Raw genomic sequence first — 22582 nt, 5'->3', positions numbered from 1 at the left:
AAATTAATGTTAATTTATATACATATATAATGTAAATTCTGATAACAATCATTTTATTTTCAATCATACTTTTTTTACATACACATAGAATCTGTTAGTGCTTCCAACGTTTCTCAATTACTAGATAAGTTGATCTAAAAATAAAACAAATGATTTGTTTTTTTATAGATAGACTAGTTTCTCATTAGAATTAAAATAAATAATTCTTACATAAATCATGACCAACTGCTTTCTTAACAAAGATTGTTGATCTTCGTTAAGACATTACATCAGTGAATAACCATGAAGTTAATGATTTTCTCTATATTTCACAAACAGAATCTAATTAAACCTATTTATATGCACGTTTTTTAAAAAATAATCTAACATATAACATTCCTAGTCTTATATACTGTACTTTAATAAAATATGAAATTACTATATAGGATTTATTTAATTTAATTACTATATATTTATATTAATTTCTAACTGCAATCTCTTGATTGGTAAAATAGGATGTAACCAGTTTCAGAACTCTTTTGAATATCTGATGTAAGCCCATAAAAGTCTTCTATCGCAGACGCATCAATTTTCTGTAATAAAAACGCAATATATGTAAATATTCCTATGATAATGAACAAGTACTTGTGATAACGTAAGTTAGAAGTCTTACATCGACCATATCATCATCAAAGAGTAACCATAATCCATGACTTTTAACTATAGAAATATAGTGTCCCCGATTAGGCCCACTTCCACAATGTATCACAACTGCGACCAAATCATACAAACGATCTGGGTTCACTGCATCGTCACTCTAAACATTAATTAGAATAAATATTTCAATAGAGGTAGACACTTCATAGAATTATAAATATATAATAAATAATTATGAAATAGTAGTAACTTACAGTGTTAAAGAGCCGAAGCTCCAAAGGAAAAACTACTCTGTGAGAAACTTTAATGTGACGATTATATTGTTCCACATATTTAAATCTTTTTAGATGCAATGCCAATATCATTGGTAATTTTTTAACTCTCATTCGTTTCTACAATAATGAAAATACATTATTAAATATCACTTTATCCTTATAAATTTTCATTAGAAATATACCTGTGCTTCTTGATAACTGCTACAATGATCACACTTAAACTTGTTGTCACTACAAAGAGTCTCAGTATTAGAAAAACATCTGAGGCAGTGTGTGATAGACGTATTTTGATCTACATCAACTTGTAGGTCAAAAAAATCCTCATCTTTGCTAGATACAGTCTCACAATTAAGGCAGCGAGTTTCTGATGTTAGGATTCCCTGAAATATTTCATGAACCCATGTCGGTTCTGACGGTGAACCAGCATCTCCTGATCCGCATTTTCCACCAGCTGGTTTACTCTGACTTCTCTCTGCTAATATATAAAGTAAAAGCAATTACTTTTAAAAATATATATCATTATGTATATGTATGTATGTACATTTGGTGGGAGGAGTACAGTAAAGTAGTTATGGCCAATGGAATAAATATAGTAATCGCTTTACGTCCGTTTCGAAAGATGTGTAAAGTGATACCCATGTCATTATTCTTTATCCCTGAAATCTTAATCCTCAATATCAAGTGAACTACCACTTTACTATATTTCTCCACTCAGTATATATATACAGGGTGTTCGGCCATCCCTGGGAAAAATTTCAATGGGAGATTCTAGAGGCCAAAATAAGACGAAAATCAAGAATACCAATTTGTTGGTGGAGGCTTCGTTAAAATGTTATTAACAATTAAATTAAAAAATTTCAAATCGTTCTGGAAAAATTATTTTCGATTGCGGGGGTCAATTACAATCACTTTTGGTGAATACACATACCCCTGAAATCCTACGCATTTTCGAAAAAAAAATTCATTACTGAAAATATAATGTCTGACTATAACTGTCTGTTACCCTGAAAATTGAAAAGTTTCAAATCATTCAGAAAAAATTATTTTCGGTTACGGGGGTCAATTACAATCATTTTTGGTGAATACACATACCCACGAAATCGTGCGCATTTTCGAGAAAAAAATTCAGTACGGACGGAACTTTAAACGTTTATAAATTTTTAAAAAACCCTCCATCAACAAATTGATATTCTTGATTTTCGTCTTATTTTGGCCTCTAGAATCCCTCATTAAAATTTTTCCCAGGGGTGGCCGAACACCCTGTATATTTATATTAATGTGCTTACCCAAAATGATCTCATTTATATGATTTATCAAGAAATTCAAAAACTCATGTGCATCTTGTTGCATATAGTTATCAAATTCCTCTGTAATAAAATTGTATGTATTTAATATACATCATATATGAATAACTTACACAATCATCCATGAATTAATTATACAGTTAAAAGTACAATAAAATCATATAAAATAGGACAAACATTAATAAAAATATATATTAACACTGACCTTTTTCTTTCCTCAATCTGGCAATAAATTTTTTGGGAGCTATAGACCCAACCTTTTTTTTTTGTGTTGCAATACTGTAAAATAAGTCTGCTAAACATGTTAATAATGTTTCCTTAGTTCTCTTATTTCTAGCTTTATATTCTAGAACTTTTTCTCTAAATGGTCGACAAAAGTACAAAGCTTGTAATACAGAATTACTGTAACAGGTATTTCCAAACTGCAACAATATACAAGTATTGATATTAATTTTGACCTTAAAATTGAACAATAATAATTCCATTGTAATCCTATAATTACATTTTATTAGTTGAAACACTTTTTTGATACTTTTTAATTTATATTACATTAACTAAATTGTAAATTTTATGCTTTATACTTACATTAACTAAACCAAAATAATGTTCATTAGGTGGAAATTGATCAGAGCCAATATCTCTCTCTAATTGTGATATATTTGCACCCTAGAATAATGATAAATAATTATAATTATAATGTATGATATGAAATATCTGACATTAATATTTACAAAATTAAGAAAGAAATCTATATAGCCTTACCATTTTATGATTTAATAGCAGAAACTGACCACTGACAAGCATACAGAATAGATTTTAGTAATAACAAAACCTCCATGGTATCTTGAGTTACAAATTTATTGGTTAAATTATTGTAATCTCATAATTCTATGTATCGATAATGACATAGAAGAGAAATGCTTGATAAGGTTAATTTGCACTATCTACACCAGAAAATGATCACGCGTGATACTTAACGTATTTATTACTATTCACTTTATTCAACTTTATTGTAAGATTTGTTTATGACTAGGTACATTATTATTAGTATTCGCGAACTGACCAAAAACTATCGTGGTTGCGTACTCAAAGGCATTCGAAAGATATCGATGTCAATCCCCAAATGATTTCACAGAAAAGCTACCTCCGTGCACGAAATGATGTAGCGATCTTGTGATGAATTACATACCGCTACACACTGTTAGAATGACGTAACTGAATATAATGTTGTAAACAGGAAAAGAAATTAAGGAAAAAAGGAATTTTATTTCGTTCAAGGTTAAATAAATTTATATCAGTAAAAATTTTTTCAATAGTTTTTGCATTAATACCAAAAGATATTTGGATACAACAAATTTTATCATTTATAAAAATCTGATACTATCTAAAAAATTGTAAAAATCAACTACTGTTCCTAGATCTCCAGTTGTACATTCGACTGGTGTTGCTACAATACGTTTGTTACGCATTTGCGTGACGTAGGGTCGATGTACATACAGCGGCGCGACGGGAAATTGCTGGAACTGGTTTTATTACCATCGAGGCTGCGATTTGAGCGAGCGAGATTCAAACTAACTCGCGTATTGTAATGCGTATTATTATTGTAGGAAATTCAACGCGAGGAAATCTAGGCGAAAACCGAGCATTTGTAGACCGTTACCGATACTTTGTGTATACAATGTAGTTTTGACCGTTAGAGGTAGGCTGTATGCTTGTAGCGCGCATATGTGTGTGTGTAAGAATCGATCGGTTGGCCATGTCGCCGGTTCTCGCTCGAAGGATCGGGAATATTCCATGGCACGCGCCGAGAACTTGGCAACCGGCAAAAGGAAGGAACAAACGCCGATCGGGACGCTGGATATATAAGACCGAGCCCCGCTTGGCTGGGCTCTCTCTCAGTCTATACGAGCTATCGTCCTGCACTAGAGAACGTTTCCCAATCGCTATTTAGAAATATCTAAGGAACAGTACTGAATAAAGTTGTTGAAGTATTTTTACCGTATCGAGTAGTTTGATTTCCGCGCGTCTTGCCGAGCAGAGCGGTTCAGCGCTCCACGGGCACCGTCCCACGAGCTTATTTCCCTAACCCACCGTTCACGGGGTCGCAACACGTTCAATTACAATTGTTTAACGTAAAAAGATGCCTTTCACGTCAGAGGGTCGTGAAGCTTTCCACGATAATATTTTATAGTATTAATACAGTCGCTATCAAAGCTTAGCCTTTATTAATAGAATAACTATGAAAATATAATAATAGAATAATAGATTAACATAATAATGTAGTTAAATTTTATAATGAAGAAGATAGTTCAAGTAATTAAGTGAAGCCAAATTATTGTACAATTCGTGGGACAATAAACTTAGTTGGATGTAAACAAAGCTTGTCACGTGATCAAAATTTTAACGGTTCATTGCACCGATTGCACGGTCTGTATCGTATGCCATTCATAATGTTAAATAACTGTCAAATTTATGCAGAGTATAGAACTACAGAGTATCTTGTCAAAAACAAGTGTCCAATATAATTATCTTTGGTGTATTCAATAATATAGAAATGTATTTCAGTATAGCTTAAAAGGTTTCAAAGAATGAAAATGTGTAGTACATATAACAAAAATTGTGTTGATTTGAAACAAGTTGGTTAACTACATTGAACAAAGTTATTTCTTACTAACTCAATGTTTCATAATAGAAATTATACTTAATTTTTAAAAGTATGTTAACGATATAAAAAATATCAAATACTAATTATTCTTTCATTTCTCATTCAATTCATTTATCTTTATTCATAGTTCTTATAGTAACTATTTGCCTGACTGGAAAACAATAAACAAAAAAATTTAGAAGAACAAAATTTTCTAATAGTATTTGCTAATGTTTGTCATTTTATAAAAAACTGAATAACTAATTTCTTTAAAGATATTGATATTTTTCATTTCCTATATTAATAAAGCAATTAAAAAAAAAAAATGAATTAATTAAGAACTAAAAAACTACTCATTTAGTACAATCTTTCTTTATTTTATTCATTTTTATTTTTTTAAATTTCACGTAGATAGTTGAGTTTAGTGAAACTTCAAATTTGGAGGAAATTACACATGCCTGAAGATATGGATACTTTGGACATGGAATTAGTTAACAATTCATTTAAAAAATCAAAATCTTCTACAAGTATTTTCAAAGATTCTAATCTACAATTGGTTGGGGGAATGAAAAAGAAGGTCATATTTGAAGGTCATTTCACATTTGAAATAAAACAAAAAAATAAAACAGACATTTGTGTTTAAGCATTATTTTACTATTGCAAGTTTTAAGATACAATCTCTTATTTTTATAGAAACATAAATATTTAAGCTATCATATACATATAGTTTTTAGCAATTTGTTAATTATAATAGTTTTTTCATATACACATTATGTATAAGTATAACTACATTTTACAAATATAATTTTAATTGTTTATGCAATTTTTTCTTATATTAGTTTTTATATAATTTTTTAAAATTATTAAAAAATATTGTTGATATACAGATGCTAATGAAGATGATTTATTAACTGGTTTGCTATCTGACGAGGAAATTTCTTTAAAAGAAAAGAAGAATGTATTTGCAACTGGTACTAAAAGTAATTTGATGGAAGATTTGTTTAAGATAAAAACACCAGTTATATCCGCAACAAGTATCAAATTAAGTAATGAATTGGAATCAAAGTTTAATTTTGAGCATGAAGATGTTTATCAATTGTATTCACAGAAGCCAAGCAGTGATCTGGCTACTATGAGTACTCCTGTTTTATTAAAAAGAGAATCATCTATAGAAAAACATGTACAAGAGAAAAAAACTGTACCTGTAAATGATGAGGATATTTTAGCGAATTTAATTGATAAATCAGACACAGTAAATGATAAATCAAGAAGGTCATCATTAAGAGAAAACTTATTTGAAAATAAACCTCGTTCATCTGTTACCATGGATTTTATTATTCCTAAGAATACTAAAAAAGTAGAATCAGAAGTTTCAATTCAAACTGCAGAATTTGCAAATACTGCACAAAAATCAAAATCACAACCTGTCAATCAATTACCTAAGCTTTCTGCAGGAGAATCTCGTAGAGGTAGAAGGAATACAAAAATCATAAATGATCCTCTTGGTTTGCTACCCACTGATTTATTATCTGACCAAAATTTTGAACTGGTAATTATATTTAAATAATAGCATATTTAAAAAAAAGTAATTGTCTGCAACAAGATGTCTTTCTTTGAATAGAAAATTTATTGTTTACATTTAAATATTTCAGTATTTCACAATATTAGTTAACCCTTATAATAAAATTTATAAACATATTTTAACTATGTCTTCCAATTTTCAATGTTTTTTACTTTTCAATTTTTAAGCTAACAGGTGAAAATGTATCAAGTAAAGATACTAATCCAAAATTGGAAGAAAATTTACCAGAATGGTTGGGTGGAACAAAGAAAGTAGAGGAAAAAAAACAGGACGAAATACATGAGGGAATACCATTAAAGGATAGATTATCTGATAAAGTTGGAAAAGAATCTACTTCTAATGAAAATATTAAATCTCAGAATATTAAAAATTCAACAGATGCAGTGACAACTGGTGTAAGTGATTCAGAAGCTGTGTCTCTTCCAGAAAATTTCTCATTGTTATTTGGTACACAGTTTAATCAACAAGCTGTAATTATGACTATGCAACAGCAAGAACATGAATTGAGAACAGCAACTGTACTTTCTCAACAAAATGAACAGTTGAGCAAGGTATCAGATGCACAACGTTCCATACTATGTAATCAAGAAAAACAATTTAATTCGTTCCTAAAATTACAACTTGAAAAGCAACTTTTATTGGAAAAACAAATAAAAATGCAACAAGAACGTATTAATCAATACATGCAAGTAAACATTTTTTAAATTTATCATTGGATTCTTACAAACCAGGAAAATGTTAAATAAGATTAAAATATGCTCAACATTTTTCTTTTCAAGACATTAATGGCTCAGCCTATTTCGGTATCAAGTACTACATCTGTTTACACGACATGTAAATCAGAAGAAAGTGAAAAATGTTTAACACATGAGAAAGAAGAAATGGAAAGTACAATAAAAATGTTACAAATAGAAATATCTAAATTAGAAAGTACATTATCCACTATAAATGAAAAACATAATAACGAGGTGGCATATCAAGCAGAATTCTATGAGTATGTTTGTAATATATTTTAAATGTATTGTAAGTATAAAGTAAAATGCAATACAAGAATTTAATTTTTAGAAGGCAAATTTCGTTTTTAAAAGAAGCAATGTTAAAATTAGAAGAAAGAATAAAACAGGAAGTCGAATTTTTAGAAGCAGATTACATGGCAAAATTAGAAAAATTAAGGAGTGAAAAGTTGCAAATAGAAAATTTGTGTAAGGAAGAAATTCATAACTTAAAGGTTAATAGTTCTATAATATATTTAAGTAGCATTTTTTATTATTGATAGTATTTTTGATTGTATTATTGACATTAGAAATCAGAGTTTATTATATTATTTGTTTATAGTAAAATATTTTATAACAACATATAGTTCTATTATTATTTAAAATAGCAGAAAGTTAATTTCCCATCAATTTTATAAGTTACTTTTAACATATCTGCATAAGATGATATAAATTTGTAAAATAATAAATATACATTTATTTATGTAACTTGAAAATATTTAAATAGAATGAACATGCTCAACGTATAGAAGAATGTAATAAACTACATTTGCAACACATAAAACATATACATAGCGAATATTCTAATATAATAGAAAGTATATGTAAAGCTAAGGAGACAGAAAATCAAATAATAGAAACTGTAACAAGTCGAAAGTTTGATATAGAAGATATGTTGGAAAGAGCTAATTTAATTATTGAAAGTATGCAGAAAAACAAAGAAAAAATAGAGCTAAAAAATGACGAAATAATGGAACGTCGAGAAAATTATTTGAAAACATATGAGGAAGATATGAAAGGTATTTTTAAGAAGTAACTGTATTAACAGTGTAGTTACAAAAAAAGATACTTAACATTTCTTTGAACGACTCTTGGTTTTATTTTATATATGTTATGTAATAAATGTTTCTAGCCCAACAGTTCAATTTAAAAAATCAGAATAGTGTTTTGGAAGAACATCGTAATAAATTCGTTGAAATGACAGAGAAATTCAGCACTCGTATTACTCACTTTGTAACTGAATTAGAAAAACAAACAACACAGAACAACCAGTCACAAGAATTGTTTGAAAACAGAGCAGCAAACCTTTTACGAGAAAGAGAATTGTTTGAAGAAAAAGTAAAATGGGAACGAGATTATTTACAGGTACAATTGAATTTTTGTTATTGAGAAAAGTTTATAGTAAGTGTTAGTGATATATGTATATGTATCTTGTTGTGATTTTATAAAAACATTTATTTTTATTATTCTTGTGGAAAACTAATAATTGATATAAGTAGTGATACAAAATAATCATGCATTCCAAAATTTGTTTATACTATTAATAGGTATACTATGATTGTAGACATTAAAGGAATCCTGGATGAAAGAACAAGAGAGGCAACTAAAATTACTTATAGAAGAAAGAGAAACAGTAGCAGCAGAAAAAGCACAGTTAGATATTCTAAGTAGATTCAAAACTAATAGTGGTAATATTGCAAAAATAGAGGTACAAAAGATTATTAAGTATTATGTAGATTAATAAATGCTATTATATTATGTTCACAAAATTCTATCTATATATTGATAAGTTTTATAATAAAACAATAATAATAATTATTTAAGGAACACAAAAACTTGAAAATTATAACTACAAAAAAAATATACTTTTTTTGCATAGTTGGAAGCTGCTATTAAAACTACACAAGAAGTAACTGCTTGTGCTAATCAAGAAAAATTAAAATGGCAGGAAAAAATTAGTGAACTTAATGCTCATAAACAGATTCTACAAGACAAAGAAAATCTGCTTATTTTGCGTGCCAAGGAGCTAGAAGACCTTACACGAGTAATGTTTACCAGATATGTTTATAGTAGTTATAATTATTTTATTAAATTTTCAAAGATTAATGTTATATTATTTTGCTATCATATAGTTAACTTTAATTAAAAAGGAAGAAGCAACAAAAGCTTTGAAAGATGCAAAATATTTAGAAAACCAACATAAAGAAAAACTTGGTCTGTTACACATGCAGTTTAAGGCAATAACGGCAAGAGAAAAAAAAATAACAAATGAAACATACGATGTCGCAAAGTAAGTATATACATTATATGTTCATAAATTTAAAGAAATTGTTTTGAAAATTATAAAATATTTCTGAGAACATTATTCGTCTTTAAGTATATTTACTTATACTTAAACATGGCTTTATTTTAAAGAGGAATGATATCAGTGTCTTGTGAAACTGAAAAACCGGAAAGAGATATAAATGTTCCACATAATTTTCAAAATGGTGTATTGCCTTTTTCTGTTATGCACTCAACGTCCAAAATCACTTCAGAATTAATGGTAAGAAAATAACACTTATTTCTTTTTTAATATTCTCAAATTCATTATATTATTTATTTAAAAATATTGTTTGCAGAAGATCGTAGATCCAAATCTGATTATGTTAAAATTAAATCTCGATGATAATTATGATACAATTACCTAATGATGACATGTAAACTTTTGATTAATACTTTATGACAAAATAAATATGCCAAATTATGTATAAAATTTAATAATAAAATGTTAAACATGTTAAATTGTACATCAATATTTAGAAAATGAGTGTAATGATAAAACATAGTTCCCTTATTTGAAACAGGACAATATTCTTCAGAATTCCATATCCTCATCTATAAATACGGAATTAAAAATTTATAATTAGAAATATTCTTACAATAATTTCGTATGTCATTAAACATTTCACAAAGAATGAGCATTTTAATATTTAAATATAATTAATGTATAATAAATTTAGATCTTTATTTGAATAGCCTATTTCAAACATTTCAAAAGTTTCAGGTAGGAATGATATAATTAAATACTTTTGACTATTTACTTTCATACAACAGTATTTAAATTTATCCAGAAATTTCAAGAAAATGTTTAAAAAAACCAGTTATAAACTTAACTAGTAAACAATATGGAAAATATGTATACCACTTTTTTATAATAGAATTAAACTTACCATTATCAACCATATACTGCAATATATTTATATTTCTTAGTAATGTATCTACTTCAATAAGTAAAGATTTTATTTTAAACAATTCACTTTTTATATGTTGTGTATAAAATATCTAGGAGAAAAGCAGAAAATATTAAACATTGTTCTCTAGTTTAATTCACAAAAAGTAAACTTACAATTTCATCAATAAGATCCACAGAATTGACATATCTTTTTTTGATACTGTTATCAAAATTGTTATAGACTTTCTGGAATTTATTTATGAAATGAACTACTTCTGAGAACATCACAATTGCATGTCTAAAAGAAGATATTTTAGAGATTTTAAATAATACAAAAATATATTCTTTAAAACTTGACATACTTATGATAATTATGTGGAATTGGCAATCCCTTAATATTTTCAGAATTATCAATACATAAATTATATATTGTGTGATTATGTGTTGCTAAACGATCAAGATTGTTACTAATAATTTCTTTACAATCATTTGCCTCATCTGTAATAAACGTACAATCAGGTTTAAATTTCCAAATTATTTAAAACAATATTCTTATGTATAAAAACAAACACCTTTTACAGTTTTTACAGTGTTCATTGTATTATTATATTTTAAAATTTGTTTCTCTTTCATTTCCGCAAAATGTTTTTCACGGATTGCTTTCTTTTTATGCCAAAGGTCAATTTGTTCCTCAATATTTTCCATTTTAAAAAACCTTCAAATATAACAAGACACAAAACAAACAAATCACAGAACACCACAAGCCAGTATGGCCAGATCGGGCATAATTGAGTGCATCGAATTTCGATGATCGAAATCGACATTAGTAACGACGAACTTCCTTAGCGTTTAACGGAGTGGTGGGGAAAGCCAACATACCCTACCGCACGAGCCACATGTTAGACCAGGTCAGCACTTCATGCAACTTCGGGAAATCGATAAAGAACGTGAACAGGAGCCTTTCCTTCTTGCTCTTGAACAGCTGAAGTTCGTCTTCGCGGCATACAATTTCGAATCTCGACGGCCCAGGTATTTTTACGTTTCGAGCTATATGTATGTATGCCATAAGCCAGAGAGTCCGTAATTATTAGGTTTGGGCCAAACCGTTTGGCGCATTTTTAATCATTTAATATCAAGCAAATGTATTCTTAATTATTATATTCTTAATATAAGTTATCTATGAATCTCTAAAAAGAAATTGAACCGTTAATAACGTTTTATCAATTTATTTGAAAACAAGAGAATTAAATACGTGATAACGCATATGCGACACTAATATGTTAAAAAGGAGAAGGGATAGCCTGCGCTGGTGATTTTCTCCTTAGACGGCAAGGATCATTCTGATCATTGTACATACTGGATATGTATATTATCCATATGTTCGACTGAATCGATAATACGTTCAGTGTTACCAGACGGCAGACCAGTGCTCAGAGGAAGCTGCCCCTCCACTTACGCACACATTGTACAGCTATATATTCGTGAGTTCCGGCACTTCGGACAGCTTCGAGGATTCGAGAAAGAAGGCGAATGTAAGCTTTTACTTCTTGTTCTCGAAACAGTTGAAATCCGACTTACATCAACTGACATACAATTTCAAGTCTAACATAACAATCTTCAAAGGAGGACTTTCGAGATTCACACGCTGGGATGAAATTGAGAAAACCTGGCCAAAACCTTGAATTATAAAATCATTATATATGGCTTTTAGATACCATCGCAGTTTCTAACAAATATCATGCTTAGAGTACTACTGCTTTAGTGAATTTCTTAGTGTTTTTTACGACTATAAAAAAATGCTTAATAATATTAGAATAAGTTTATTGAGCGCGGAATCGACCATCCCCTCGATTTGCGCTCAAGACGAGGTTCATGGTAGGGAAAATTCTTTGATCGCGTACACGGTCACTACCATGAGCCTCCCTAACTGCAAATTTGGAGAAGGTTGACCTGCTCGTCGACAAAAAGCGGCAACTTTCTCCAACGTCTTCAAGCGACGTCTTCGCTCCGACGTGACACGCACCCCCTTCCAAGGGCATCGTTGCAAGGGTGCTTGGAAGGGAGGAGATAGCATCACAGTTTTCTTTAACACAGTTTGTTCTAATACTCAAACTATTACACAGCATTCTGACTTCGTTCTTGCACGTCAACGATCAAACATCATTCTCGCATTATTACCAATTGTAAGTCTATAATTTAGTCGTATCATCAAACATAAAATTAGTGTACATAGCCGTCGCATTGATTATCTTAAATAAATGCATAAAATCAAATCACAGTCTCACAAAACCCTTTTATCCTCCATCCGAAATATTAATCTATTTTCGGAAGACGCGAGCCCGATGTTGAATGGCAATTTATTCATCGAATATCGCGAGCCGCAACAAAGCTTATAGGAATCCTGTACAGTCATTTAAGGGAAGAAAGACTTTTCTACGTTTGTTAGCTTCACCAATTTCAATAGTTTGGTTAACTATAATTTCTAAAGCCAGTGTTCTTTAAACGAGAAGGTTGTTCTAAAACTACTGATATTTTACGAGGTTAATATTCCAGTTTATGCGTTACAAAGTTCCATTAAACAATACATTTATTATATAATACACCACAAACGAGGTATACATGGTATACATGATCGAAAAATAAAAATGTCCCGTTAGTGAAGACTCAAAGTCATATACCGATTACCGGTTGACGCGAGTTGAATCTTAGCTGTTTCAAAAACGAGAAGGAAAGGCTCACATACGCCTTCTTTCTCGAATCCCCGAAGCTGTCCGAAGCACCGAAGCTCACGTACGCGTGGGTGATTGTGTACGTAAGTGAAGGAGCAGTTTCCTTAAGCACCGGTTTGCCGTCTGGTAACATTAAATACGTTGGATACTGTTGATATTATACGAATGTTTGCACTTAGTGAATGTTCTTTCTGATCTTTCTCATTTTTAATAAAATTGAGTACCTTCCTGAACAAATTTGCAATGCAGAGTGTTATTAATTCTGTAAAAGGCACTGCGCTTGGTGTTGCCGAGTACTTAACCCCAGTGTTAAAGGTATGGTTATGTGCGTATATGATACTTAGCAATAGATATCTTAATAAATAATCGGTAAAAGTATGTTAAAACATGACACATAATTTTATGTAATGAATATGTTATCGTTGTTCAGCATCTAATTAATCGTTTAAATTGTGCTATTACCTGCTTTTGACACTAAACTAAACTATAATAAACTAGATTTTTTTAAACATTAATTGTAATAAATTCTTTCATATTTTTTAGCAATAGATAATGGATACCTTTATTTATTCTCTTGCTATAATTAAAGCAGTTATAATTTAAAGATATATGTATAATTTCATTGTTTTCAATGTATAAATAAATTATTATATGAATAATATTATTTATTAATGAAATTGTGAAATAGCATACTATATTTAACGAATATCCTAATTTCTATGTAACAGGAAAAGTGACAAATCGAAATAAAATGAATTTTTAAAAGTTACTTTTTTTAGTATATACAAGCTGTTGTTTTTATAATGTTTTTAATGAAGCTTAGCACAAAAAACTTTTTATTTGCACGTGTGTATTTGTAGTTAACTTATTATTATTTAAACATATTTATCTACTTCTTATATTATTATAACTTCAATTCGATTATCTTTAAGGACTTTGTACAATCTATTATATTACATTAATTAAAAATTGCTTGTTTTCTCAATATTTAAATGTTTGTATTTTGAAAAAATCTTGGATCAGATGTCTAAATTTTTTTATTAGATTGTTTTTTAATTAAGATATTTTTTAAAGTACATATTATTTATAAATTGAATAATTCTCATTGAAAAAGTAATATATTATATTATGGTTCATATGTTAATTTATGCTATTAAAGGAAAGTAAATTTCGAGAAACTGGAGTATTAACACCAGAGGAGTTTGTAGCAGCAGGTGATCATTTGGTACATCATTGTCCAACGTGGCAGTGGGCTACTGGTGATGAAGATAGAGTGAAATCATATCTTCCCAAAAACAAACAATTTTTATTAACTCGTAATGTTCCTTGTACTCGCAGATGTAAACAGGTACTATTGTTTCTGACACAATAAAACAATTGTCAAATCATTTTTAGTATAATTTTATATAGTTCAAAGTATGATTTACTACATTCTAAAGTCTCAAAAACTCTTTCTAGCAAATTAATAGTCCTGTAAATAATTTGAACATATATTATGAGTAATGTCTATATTTAAAATAAATGTAAATAATTTAAAAAAATACAATTTAAATAATTGTTTTTATCATTATTTCTACAAAAATGTTTGATCAAAACAGTTTCTTCCTTCATAGGAACTCTGTGTACTTAAATTTAAAATATTGTAATTTTGTACATTATTTACTTATACAATATGTAATTACAAATTAATTATAAATAATGTATAATAATATATCAATCAAAATTTCATAGTTACAAATTTATATCATTTGCACCTAATTATATGACATTCTGCAAAGAATATTCATTTTTTAAGATTGCTGATTACAAAATTAAAATATTTAGTGAAGATTTTAAATAAATGTATAATATTAAATGTAACATAAGTTTTGTGATTAAATTTTAGATTGAATACAGTAAAGAACAAGAATGCATTATAGAAGCAGATGATCCAGAAGGTGGTTGGGTAGATACACACCATTATGATACTAGTCTTGGTGGAGTTGAAGAAAGAGTAACAGAAATGACTTTAGAAGAAACACAACTTTCTCAGTCAATTGGTGCAGGAGAAAATAATGAAGGTGACGACGATAATGAAGACGAAGATGAAGATGCTGCAGATATGGAAGCTTTTGAAGTCAGTGGAATGCTGGATGAACAAGATAAAGTAATTCTTTACATATTAATTGTGTCAAAAGTATATTCCATAAATAGGTAGAGCAATTAGCATTATAGTATAAATTATGTATACAGAGTTCTTACATACATTATATTATAGGTTGTTTTAAACTTAATAACATATTCTAATATAATAAATATTTAAATTAAGTTTGCAGCAGAAACCACAAAGAAACCTGCCAAGGAAAAATGGGAGCTATTTTCTGAAGGAGAAATCATTCACACACGTACATATGATTTATACATTACATACGATAAATATTATCAAACACCCAGATTGTGGCTTTCAGGATACGATGAGGTTTGTTTTCTCACTTAATAAATTCAGCAGTAATAGTAGTTCATTATATTATTTCATACATAATATAATATATCTCGATTATATTGTATAAGAGTAATTATTTTTAATACTTCAAGAGGTTTTGAAATTTAATGCAATTTCTTTTTACAAAAGAATCGCAAGCCTCTAACAGTGGAAGAAATGTATGAGGATGTTAGTCAGGATCATGCCAAGAAAACTGTTACAATGGAGATTCATCCCCATATACCTGGACCACCAATGGCCTCTGTTCATCCTTGCAGGTAATTTTAAGTAATTAAATTGTTTTTAAACTTTTTAACACGTTTGCTCAACGATTCAATTGGTAAATTGTTTGCTACAGACCATGCTACATTTATAGTAAGTTTATTTAATGTAGTGTGTGCTTTCAATCATGCACAAATAAAATGTACTAAATAGACCAATTGAGTATTCTAAACAGTATGTCATTCATAATATAATACTAGTCTATAGTTCTTACTTTATTTGTTTACAACTGCCATGCCCAACTCGATGCTCAATTGGGAAAATTCTAGTGCGCTCGAATGCACAGATTTCACTGAGCATGTCCATGGTGTGGTAGAATCTGTGAATATGAATCACGTGTATGGAGTGCACGTTGCTTCTTCGCTAACGCAGTGATTTTTTTCTGTGAATTATGTTCCCACTGTTGAACTCGGATAAAATTGCCCGTGCTCGAATTCTGGGCAGTTGGACATGGCTGGTTTATAAGTACATAAAGTAAAAAATCATTGCTGTTGCAGATATATGTCGTTGGTCTTTCATGAGAATCACAGATACAGTGAGAAGCATAACTGAATCAATAACCACGCGTTTCCTAAAAAATATTATTTATCTTCGTAAACAATAGGCGATTAGAATAATAAACGGAAACAACATATATTTTCAATAACTACTACTTTACATAATTATCGGTTCACCTGTAATGGCAGGCACAAAGGAACCCACGTTTTCTTAGATTAAACCAATGATAATATTTTGTTGAGAAAGTTTTATAACAATAGTTTTTAAACTTTTATTTTTTATTGAATTAGAATTTTAATTAACAATATAATTGCTGCAATTAACTATCACATGTCCCCTATGTTGGATAGGTACTCAATGTCCCTAGCCCAGAACTCAGATGGCTACAAGTGAAAGAGCTTGGAGATATCAGATTTAAGTTGAGACTGATTGTCGTACTTCTTCCCACAAAAGTAGTGTTTGAACGCTCGAAAGAGGTGGAAGTCTAATAGGGCAAAGTCAGGTGAATATGGCACATGAAGCACAATTTCTAAGCCTAGTGTTTAAATGGATTGGCGAAGCAATTTCGCGACATGGTAACGCAACGTTGTCGTGAAAAAAACAGATATAATCGTGTTTTGTGTATTTTTTACGGTTTGCCTTTGTGATTGTTTGAACCCGGTCTAGTCCTTGGTTAAGTTGCTGAAATATTATAGACTGAAACCAAATAGAAAGGACCCAAGAGAAAATGTTCTTACATACAATAGTACTTGCAATACTAAACATCAGTCATATAGGTTTAGTACGCAACTCTTTACATTAGTTCCAATTCGCTTTTTCTCGGAGAGAAGAAATATAATTAGGCATCCTTTCTCGTGAGTTTTATTCTCAAACTTGTACATTTGTTTATTTCTATTCGCTCTCCATCTTTATCCCCAAGTCATTAGAAAGGCTGTTAGCACAATTTTTTTGTTCTTATTTGTCCAACACTTGACATCATGAATTAATTAGGATCCTCCAAAGAATCCCGGAAATGGAAAAGACCTTCACCAAAGTCGTCTAAATCAAAATATTTATCTGGTAGGAGATCACCCTTTCAACCTATCCGAAAGCCATCCTTCTAGGTCATGAAACAAGGACCTGGGACTTCCATCTGTTTTAAACCTTTTCCTTCAGTCTTTGTTGAGTCTTCGTTTCTTATTAACTCATTTTTGGAAAGTAGATTAGAAGAAGTTGCAGATCGGTTAGATGAATGTTCGTTAAAGGAATTGCGGAGCTTCTTTAAAGCTCTGGGATTTAAAACCACTCTTACCTTTTTAAAAATTCTTTTCCATTCTTCCCAACTTGTCAGTATAAAATTAAAATGGTATTCTCATCGAGGATTAAAGACAGTCCCAGGCACCACCATTATGAAGTATCTGAATCTTCTAAAGAAAGCTAATGCAGATCACTCCAATGCTGTAAAATATTTGTCCATTGCAGAAACTTGTGTAAAGGATCTTAATTACCCGAATGCGATAATGTCTGGATACACATTAAGAGCCTCCTGCGATTCATGGACATTAATAAAATGGAAAAAAATAGCGGGAACTCTGAAGATACTTACTGGCCAACCAGAAGGCTCTACCTCTCTTTCTTACATAATACGCTTTTTCTCTTTCCACACATTCTTATTGTTAGAAGCATTCTACGCCGCATTCACCCCCATGATATTTTATTTTATTATGCACATTGTATTAACGTGAAGCGATATTAAAATTAAGTCAAAACTGGAACTAAATTGAAAGTTTTGTAACGTTTAAGTTATAAAAGTACTACGATTTCGTAGTATTTAGGCGTCGGAGAAAGTGCATAGATGGTTATTTGCTGACACTTGTCCGCAAAGTATTAATATATAGTAAAACATGGTGCAAAAGTAAGTCTATTATTCATCACAATAGATAAATAAACAAATATTTTCAGCGTCACAACATTATTTAAGTATTTTATGATTAGTAGCAATAAATTATTTATGTTCGTGTTTGATATTGCTTATTGTATAAAACGAATAATAATTCTTATAAAACATATTATTGGTTCAGTTATGGTCCTCAGTATGACGTATAGTAGTGAACGTGTTAAGTAAATGGTTTGTATTATTATAAGAAATTTTTTTCATTGAAATAAAATTACAGACATGCCGAAGTAATGAAGAAAATTATCGAAACAGTAATGGAAGGTGGCCGCGAACTTGGTGTGCATATGTATTTGATAATATTCCTCAAATTTGTGCAATCTGTAATTCCTACGGTCGAGTACGATTATACACAAAATTTTATGCTAAATGCGTCTGGTTAAGAGCTTTATAAGTTTTTACTGTACCTTGAAGATAATCGTGATTTTAGTTTATAAGCTTATAATAAGTAACAAAAATAAGAGGACTGTGAAATATATAACGTAATAAACACGTTTAAGTTCTGAAAATTGTAACATATTTATCCTTGCATGATATTTGGATATAAAATTAAATTTGGCTAATTAGCATATAACATTCCTTAAAATTTCGTCTAATCTTTCATTTCATTACCTTTATTTAAATATATATAATCTAACATAAACAATGAATTGAATGTCGAAATATGTTTTTCACTATTTTAAAATTAATGACATGATTAAATAAATTTTATTTTGTTTACAAATATATATAATTTAATACAAATTCTTATTTATTTGCAAAAAATTAATTGCTTCCTTAAAAATTTATTATAATGTCTGAATTCAAAAACTACATATTAGCAGTAATATTTTTAGTTCAAATTTTATTAAAATTACTTGTTACCTGTTCAACTTTATGTAGGTACTCCAAAATAGGAACTTTCAAATTCTAACATCAGAGTCCGTTACTTTTGTTAGTTATAAGAGATCAATAAGATGGCGGAACTTAAATGTTCTGTGTTTAAATATCAATCATCGTGTTCGGTGTTTGTAAATGAAGGTTTTATTCAAAGACATTTTATTTATCTGTTTCATAATTTATTTGTAACATATTTAATGTATCGTTACGTGTAATGTGAATTACTAATCAAGCCATTTTATACACAACTCTATTTTTCGTAGGTTAAGAAGAAATCTCGATAATAGACACTATTTAGTACTCCAAGTTTATACTTTATACTTTAAAAAAATATTTTAGGAAAAATGTCGACTTTGTATGACCAGATAAAGCTTCTTTACGAACAGTCTTTATATTCGAATGTTATTTCGCTCGTAAGTAAATACAACCGATTCAAAATATTTTCTTATTAGTGATGGAAATAAAATTGTACCGTATCATAACTAAAATTCAAATTACGTATAAAAAATATCAAAACCTTAAGGCTAATGCAATTGTTCCTGTACTACAGGCAAATTTAGTATTGTCACTCAGTGAGCATAATTCAGATTTACTACCTATATATGGAAAGTTCCATATTTACGTTTATTATGCAGATGCTCATTTTTACTTGGGAAAATATAAGCGGGCTGAAGCACTTTATAAAAAATCTTTACAATTTCGCAAATGTTTATTAAAATCTAAAGGTGCTACAAAACCTTTAGAAGGTCAGAAGGATCTTTTGACAGATGTTGACATCAAATTTCAAATTCATTTGTGTTTATTAAAATTAAAAAATTCTCAAGAAGCACTTCAAGTGCTGCAAAGCATTCCTGGTAAACAGAGAACTCCAAAGGTAATCAACACATTTAAACTAGATTTTCACTTATGTCTGACCACATATTTGTATTTTCAAGGTAAATATGGCTCTTGCAAAAATGTTTCAAGAACAAGGAATGGAACGCTCTGCAATTACAACTTATAAAGAAGTTTTAAGGGAGTGTCCATTGGCCTTAGAAGCTGCGGAAGGTCTGCTTTCTCTTGGAGTAAAAGGAATTGAAGTGAATTCATTAATTGTAGGTTGTGCATCCAGTCTTTCAAATTTAGACTGGTTGAATACTTGGATCAAAGCTCATGCACATATACACAATAAAGAATATACTTATGCAGTATCAACATTAAGGTCTTTAGACAATGTTAATCTACTAAGAGATAATTTCAATTTATTGACAACAATGGGAGAATGTTACTATTATGCTGGAGATGACAAAAATGCTTTGTTATGCTTACGAAGAGCCAGGATTATTGAGCCAGATGTTATGAAAGGGTAATAAAACATTAGAATCATATTATATTTCATTGTATCATATTAATATAATGTTTTCCAAATTAAACTTTTTGTTATTAAATAATTGTTCTAATGTATATTAATGAATTAACAATACAAAAATATGAGTGCTAATTTTTATAATAAATCATTCAATTTAAAAGGATTATTAAATAAATTTTGTATTTGTTCATATATAATTAGTTTAGTTAATCAAGTTTACTTAACTAACTCAGAAAATTTCTAAGAGATATTTTTCTAAAATTATTGTTATGGAATAGGGTTGATATTTATGCAGCAGTATTATACAAAACTCATCATATTGAGGATCTTGAAAGACTGATACCCATAATAACAGGAAACAATGAATGTACTGGAGAAATATATGTTGCCATGGCATACTCTCTTTATGCAGCTGGAAAATTTAGCAGAGCAAATACTTTAACGACACAAGCTTTGAACTTAAATTCAAACGATATAGAAGCAATAATACTTCGAGGAAATATTCTTATTGAGCAGAAGAAGTACAGAGAAGCAATATTCTACTTTAGACATGCTGTACAACTGAAATCGTATCGTTATGAACCTCATAAAGGATTAGTAGATTGTCTTGTTGGACAGCACAGATTACGAGAAGCTCTTAATATTGCAAGTGGATCTTGTAAACAGCTTGGACATACTGCAAGAGTTCTCACGGTATTTAAGTTTAATATGTAAAGGATAAAGTTAATAACTTCATTTTTTTATGCAATTATATGAATAGATTCGAATGCGAGTTACTACATGTGAATAAACACAAATTCTTCTACAGCTTTATGCTTCCGTACTTATGAAAGATCCAGTTTCTCTTGGTAAAGCAAAAAATCTCTTGGAAAAGGCATTATTACAAGATGAAGTTTATTTACCTGCTGTTTATTTATTGGCTGAAATATATGAACAAGAAATGAACTTGGAAGCTGCAATCACATTACTTGAAAGACAGGTGGAAATTCAATCAACGTGCAAATTGCATCAAATGCTTGGAGATCTTTGGGCAAGAGTTCATAATGAGGAGAAAGCTTTGGATCACTATGCCATTGCTTTAAAGTAGGTTTTTATAATCTATTTATAAATGTTCTATTAAACTATAAATATTACTGAATTTAAGGATAATTAAAAGGTAACGTGAATAAAATTCGCAATATTTTGTAGAACGCCTTAATGTACAATTGTAGTGCAGCCGGTAATGGGGTGATTCTACAACTAAACAGAAATCAACAATGAACAACAAAATTTTAACCTTGACTATGACTTTCTGTTATCGAGAAAAACAACTGAAAATTTATTGCATATGTGTAGATATATTATTTTTATTTGAAGAATCACTCTTTCTGGTTGTATTACAATTGCTGAAACATCTTCTGTAATACAGTATTTAATTCACATTTATGTCTGAAAATCTTATATACAATAATAAGTTCACATAAATCAACATAATATTTCAAATTAGTCTAGATCCCAACAATAGAAGAGCATTGGAAGGTATGCACAGACTAGACAACTCTTCGAATAAGCTAGATTCAGCTTATTACATGGCTGTAGGTGAGGAACAAACAGATACAACTTACGATGTCGGCGATGGCTTACCGGATACTGATAATGATGAGGCGCCTGATGAAAGTGAAACTGAAGCCGTATGGTCCGATGTGGATCTCGAGGCAAATAGTCAATAATATGAAAAGATACGTTAAAAAATTAAGTTTCAATATAATTAAATTAAAATTATATAATAATTAACTTTTATTTCATATAAATATATTTCTTATGTTTGTTACCGACTTGCAAATACAAATAATAGATCTTTTAAATTCGTCTCCGTGAAGAAATATCAATAATTTTATGTAATATTTCATTCAAATAAGACATCTGTAACAAAAATATTATGTTACCAATTTCTTTATTAAATTGTTTTTAAAAATTGTTGGTTGTTTAATACTGAAAAATAATGATATTCGATAGAAATATCAATACACGATGGAAACATGAAT

At 29.4% G+C, this 22582-nt stretch overlaps 5 protein-coding genes across 16 annotated transcripts; 3 read left to right on the top strand and 2 right to left on the bottom strand.

Annotated features, from left to right (window-relative positions):
• Nucleotides 1-36: 36 nt before the first annotated feature.
• Nucleotides 37-3586, bottom strand: Usp12-46 (Ubiquitin-specific protease 12/46). Of its 2 annotated transcripts, none has more exons than XM_076776100.1 (8): nt 2978-3586; nt 2801-2881; nt 2421-2637; nt 2198-2278; nt 1094-1383; nt 891-1028; nt 653-796; nt 37-572 (listed from the first exon to the last, which is right to left on the bottom strand). In XM_076776100.1, the coding sequence occupies exons 1-8, from the start codon at nt 3017-3019 to the stop codon at nt 465-467; spliced, it is 1101 nt and encodes a 366-aa protein (XP_076632215.1). In that variant the 5' UTR covers nt 3020-3586; the 3' UTR covers nt 37-464. The 2 variants fall into 2 exon arrangements, with proteins under 2 accessions (XP_076632215.1, XP_076632214.1); XM_076776099.1 differs by having other exon boundaries at nt 1094-1386; nt 2978-3582.
• Nucleotides 3587-4318: 732 nt separating this feature from the next.
• On the top strand, nt 4319-9988 carry Twy (fas-binding factor 1 twitchy). 7 transcript variants are annotated; one of them, XM_076774884.1, is made up of 14 exons: nt 4319-4642; nt 5271-5449; nt 5747-6408; nt 6609-6836; nt 6933-7130; nt 7221-7435; nt 7507-7669; nt 7942-8233; nt 8347-8579; nt 8779-8922; nt 9094-9258; nt 9347-9504; nt 9630-9759; nt 9836-9988. In XM_076774884.1, the coding sequence occupies exons 2-14, from the start codon at nt 5314-5316 to the stop codon at nt 9902-9904; spliced, it is 2793 nt and encodes a 930-aa protein (XP_076630999.1). In that variant the 5' UTR covers nt 4319-4642; nt 5271-5313; the 3' UTR covers nt 9905-9988. The 7 variants fall into 7 exon arrangements, with proteins under 7 accessions (XP_076630999.1, XP_076630998.1, XP_076630995.1 ...); XM_076774883.1 differs by having other exon boundaries at nt 6897-7130; XM_076774880.1 differs by having other exon boundaries at nt 6609-7130.
• On the bottom strand, nt 9753-11500 carry LOC143346623 (uncharacterized). Its single transcript, XM_076774887.1, has 5 exons — nt 11001-11500; nt 10791-10926; nt 10603-10726; nt 10427-10538; nt 9753-10091 (listed from the first exon to the last, which is right to left on the bottom strand). The coding sequence occupies exons 1-5, from the start codon at nt 11131-11133 to the stop codon at nt 10072-10074; spliced, it is 525 nt and encodes a 174-aa protein (XP_076631002.1). The 5' UTR covers nt 11134-11500; the 3' UTR covers nt 9753-10071.
• A 1761-nt stretch (nt 11501-13261) lies between these two features.
• Atg3 (Autophagy-related protein 3) lies at nt 13262-18860 on the top strand. Of its 4 annotated transcripts, XR_013080500.1 has the most exons (7): nt 13262-13472; nt 14317-14505; nt 15043-15303; nt 15466-15615; nt 15769-15896; nt 16749-16900; nt 17860-18480. XR_013080500.1 is itself a non-coding variant. In XM_076775127.1 (6 exons), exons 1-6 carry the CDS (start codon nt 13401-13403, stop codon nt 18712-18714), a joined length of 963 nt encoding a protein of 320 aa, XP_076631242.1. In that variant the 5' UTR covers nt 13262-13400; the 3' UTR covers nt 18715-18858. The 4 variants fall into 4 exon arrangements, 3 of the variants coding, with proteins under 3 accessions (XP_076631242.1, XP_076631243.1, XP_076631244.1); XM_076775127.1 differs by lacking the exons at nt 16749-16900; nt 17860-18480 and adding an exon at nt 18552-18858; XM_076775128.1 differs by having other exon boundaries at nt 16749-18489.
• Nucleotides 18861-19197: 337 nt separating this feature from the next.
• Nucleotides 19198-22513, top strand: Apc7 (anaphase-promoting complex subunit 7). Of its 2 annotated transcripts, none has more exons than XM_076774823.1 (7): nt 19198-19351; nt 19474-19623; nt 19761-20084; nt 20146-20555; nt 20837-21251; nt 21367-21641; nt 22045-22513. In XM_076774823.1, the coding sequence occupies exons 2-7, from the start codon at nt 19555-19557 to the stop codon at nt 22265-22267; spliced, it is 1716 nt and encodes a 571-aa protein (XP_076630938.1). In that variant the 5' UTR covers nt 19198-19351; nt 19474-19554; the 3' UTR covers nt 22268-22513. The 2 variants fall into 2 exon arrangements, with proteins under 2 accessions (XP_076630938.1, XP_076630939.1); XM_076774824.1 differs by having other exon boundaries at nt 19265-19469; nt 19550-19623.
• The last annotated feature ends 69 nt before the right edge of the window (nt 22514-22582 follow it).

The sequence above is a fragment of the Colletes latitarsis genome, chromosome 10, assembly GCF_051014445.1.
Source record: "Colletes latitarsis isolate SP2378_abdomen chromosome 10, iyColLati1, whole genome shotgun sequence".
Classification (NCBI taxonomy): Eukaryota; Metazoa; Arthropoda; class Insecta; order Hymenoptera; family Colletidae; genus Colletes; species Colletes latitarsis.
The sequence above is the reverse complement of the archived record's forward strand: the minus strand, read 5'-3'. Positions and strand labels throughout refer to the sequence as shown.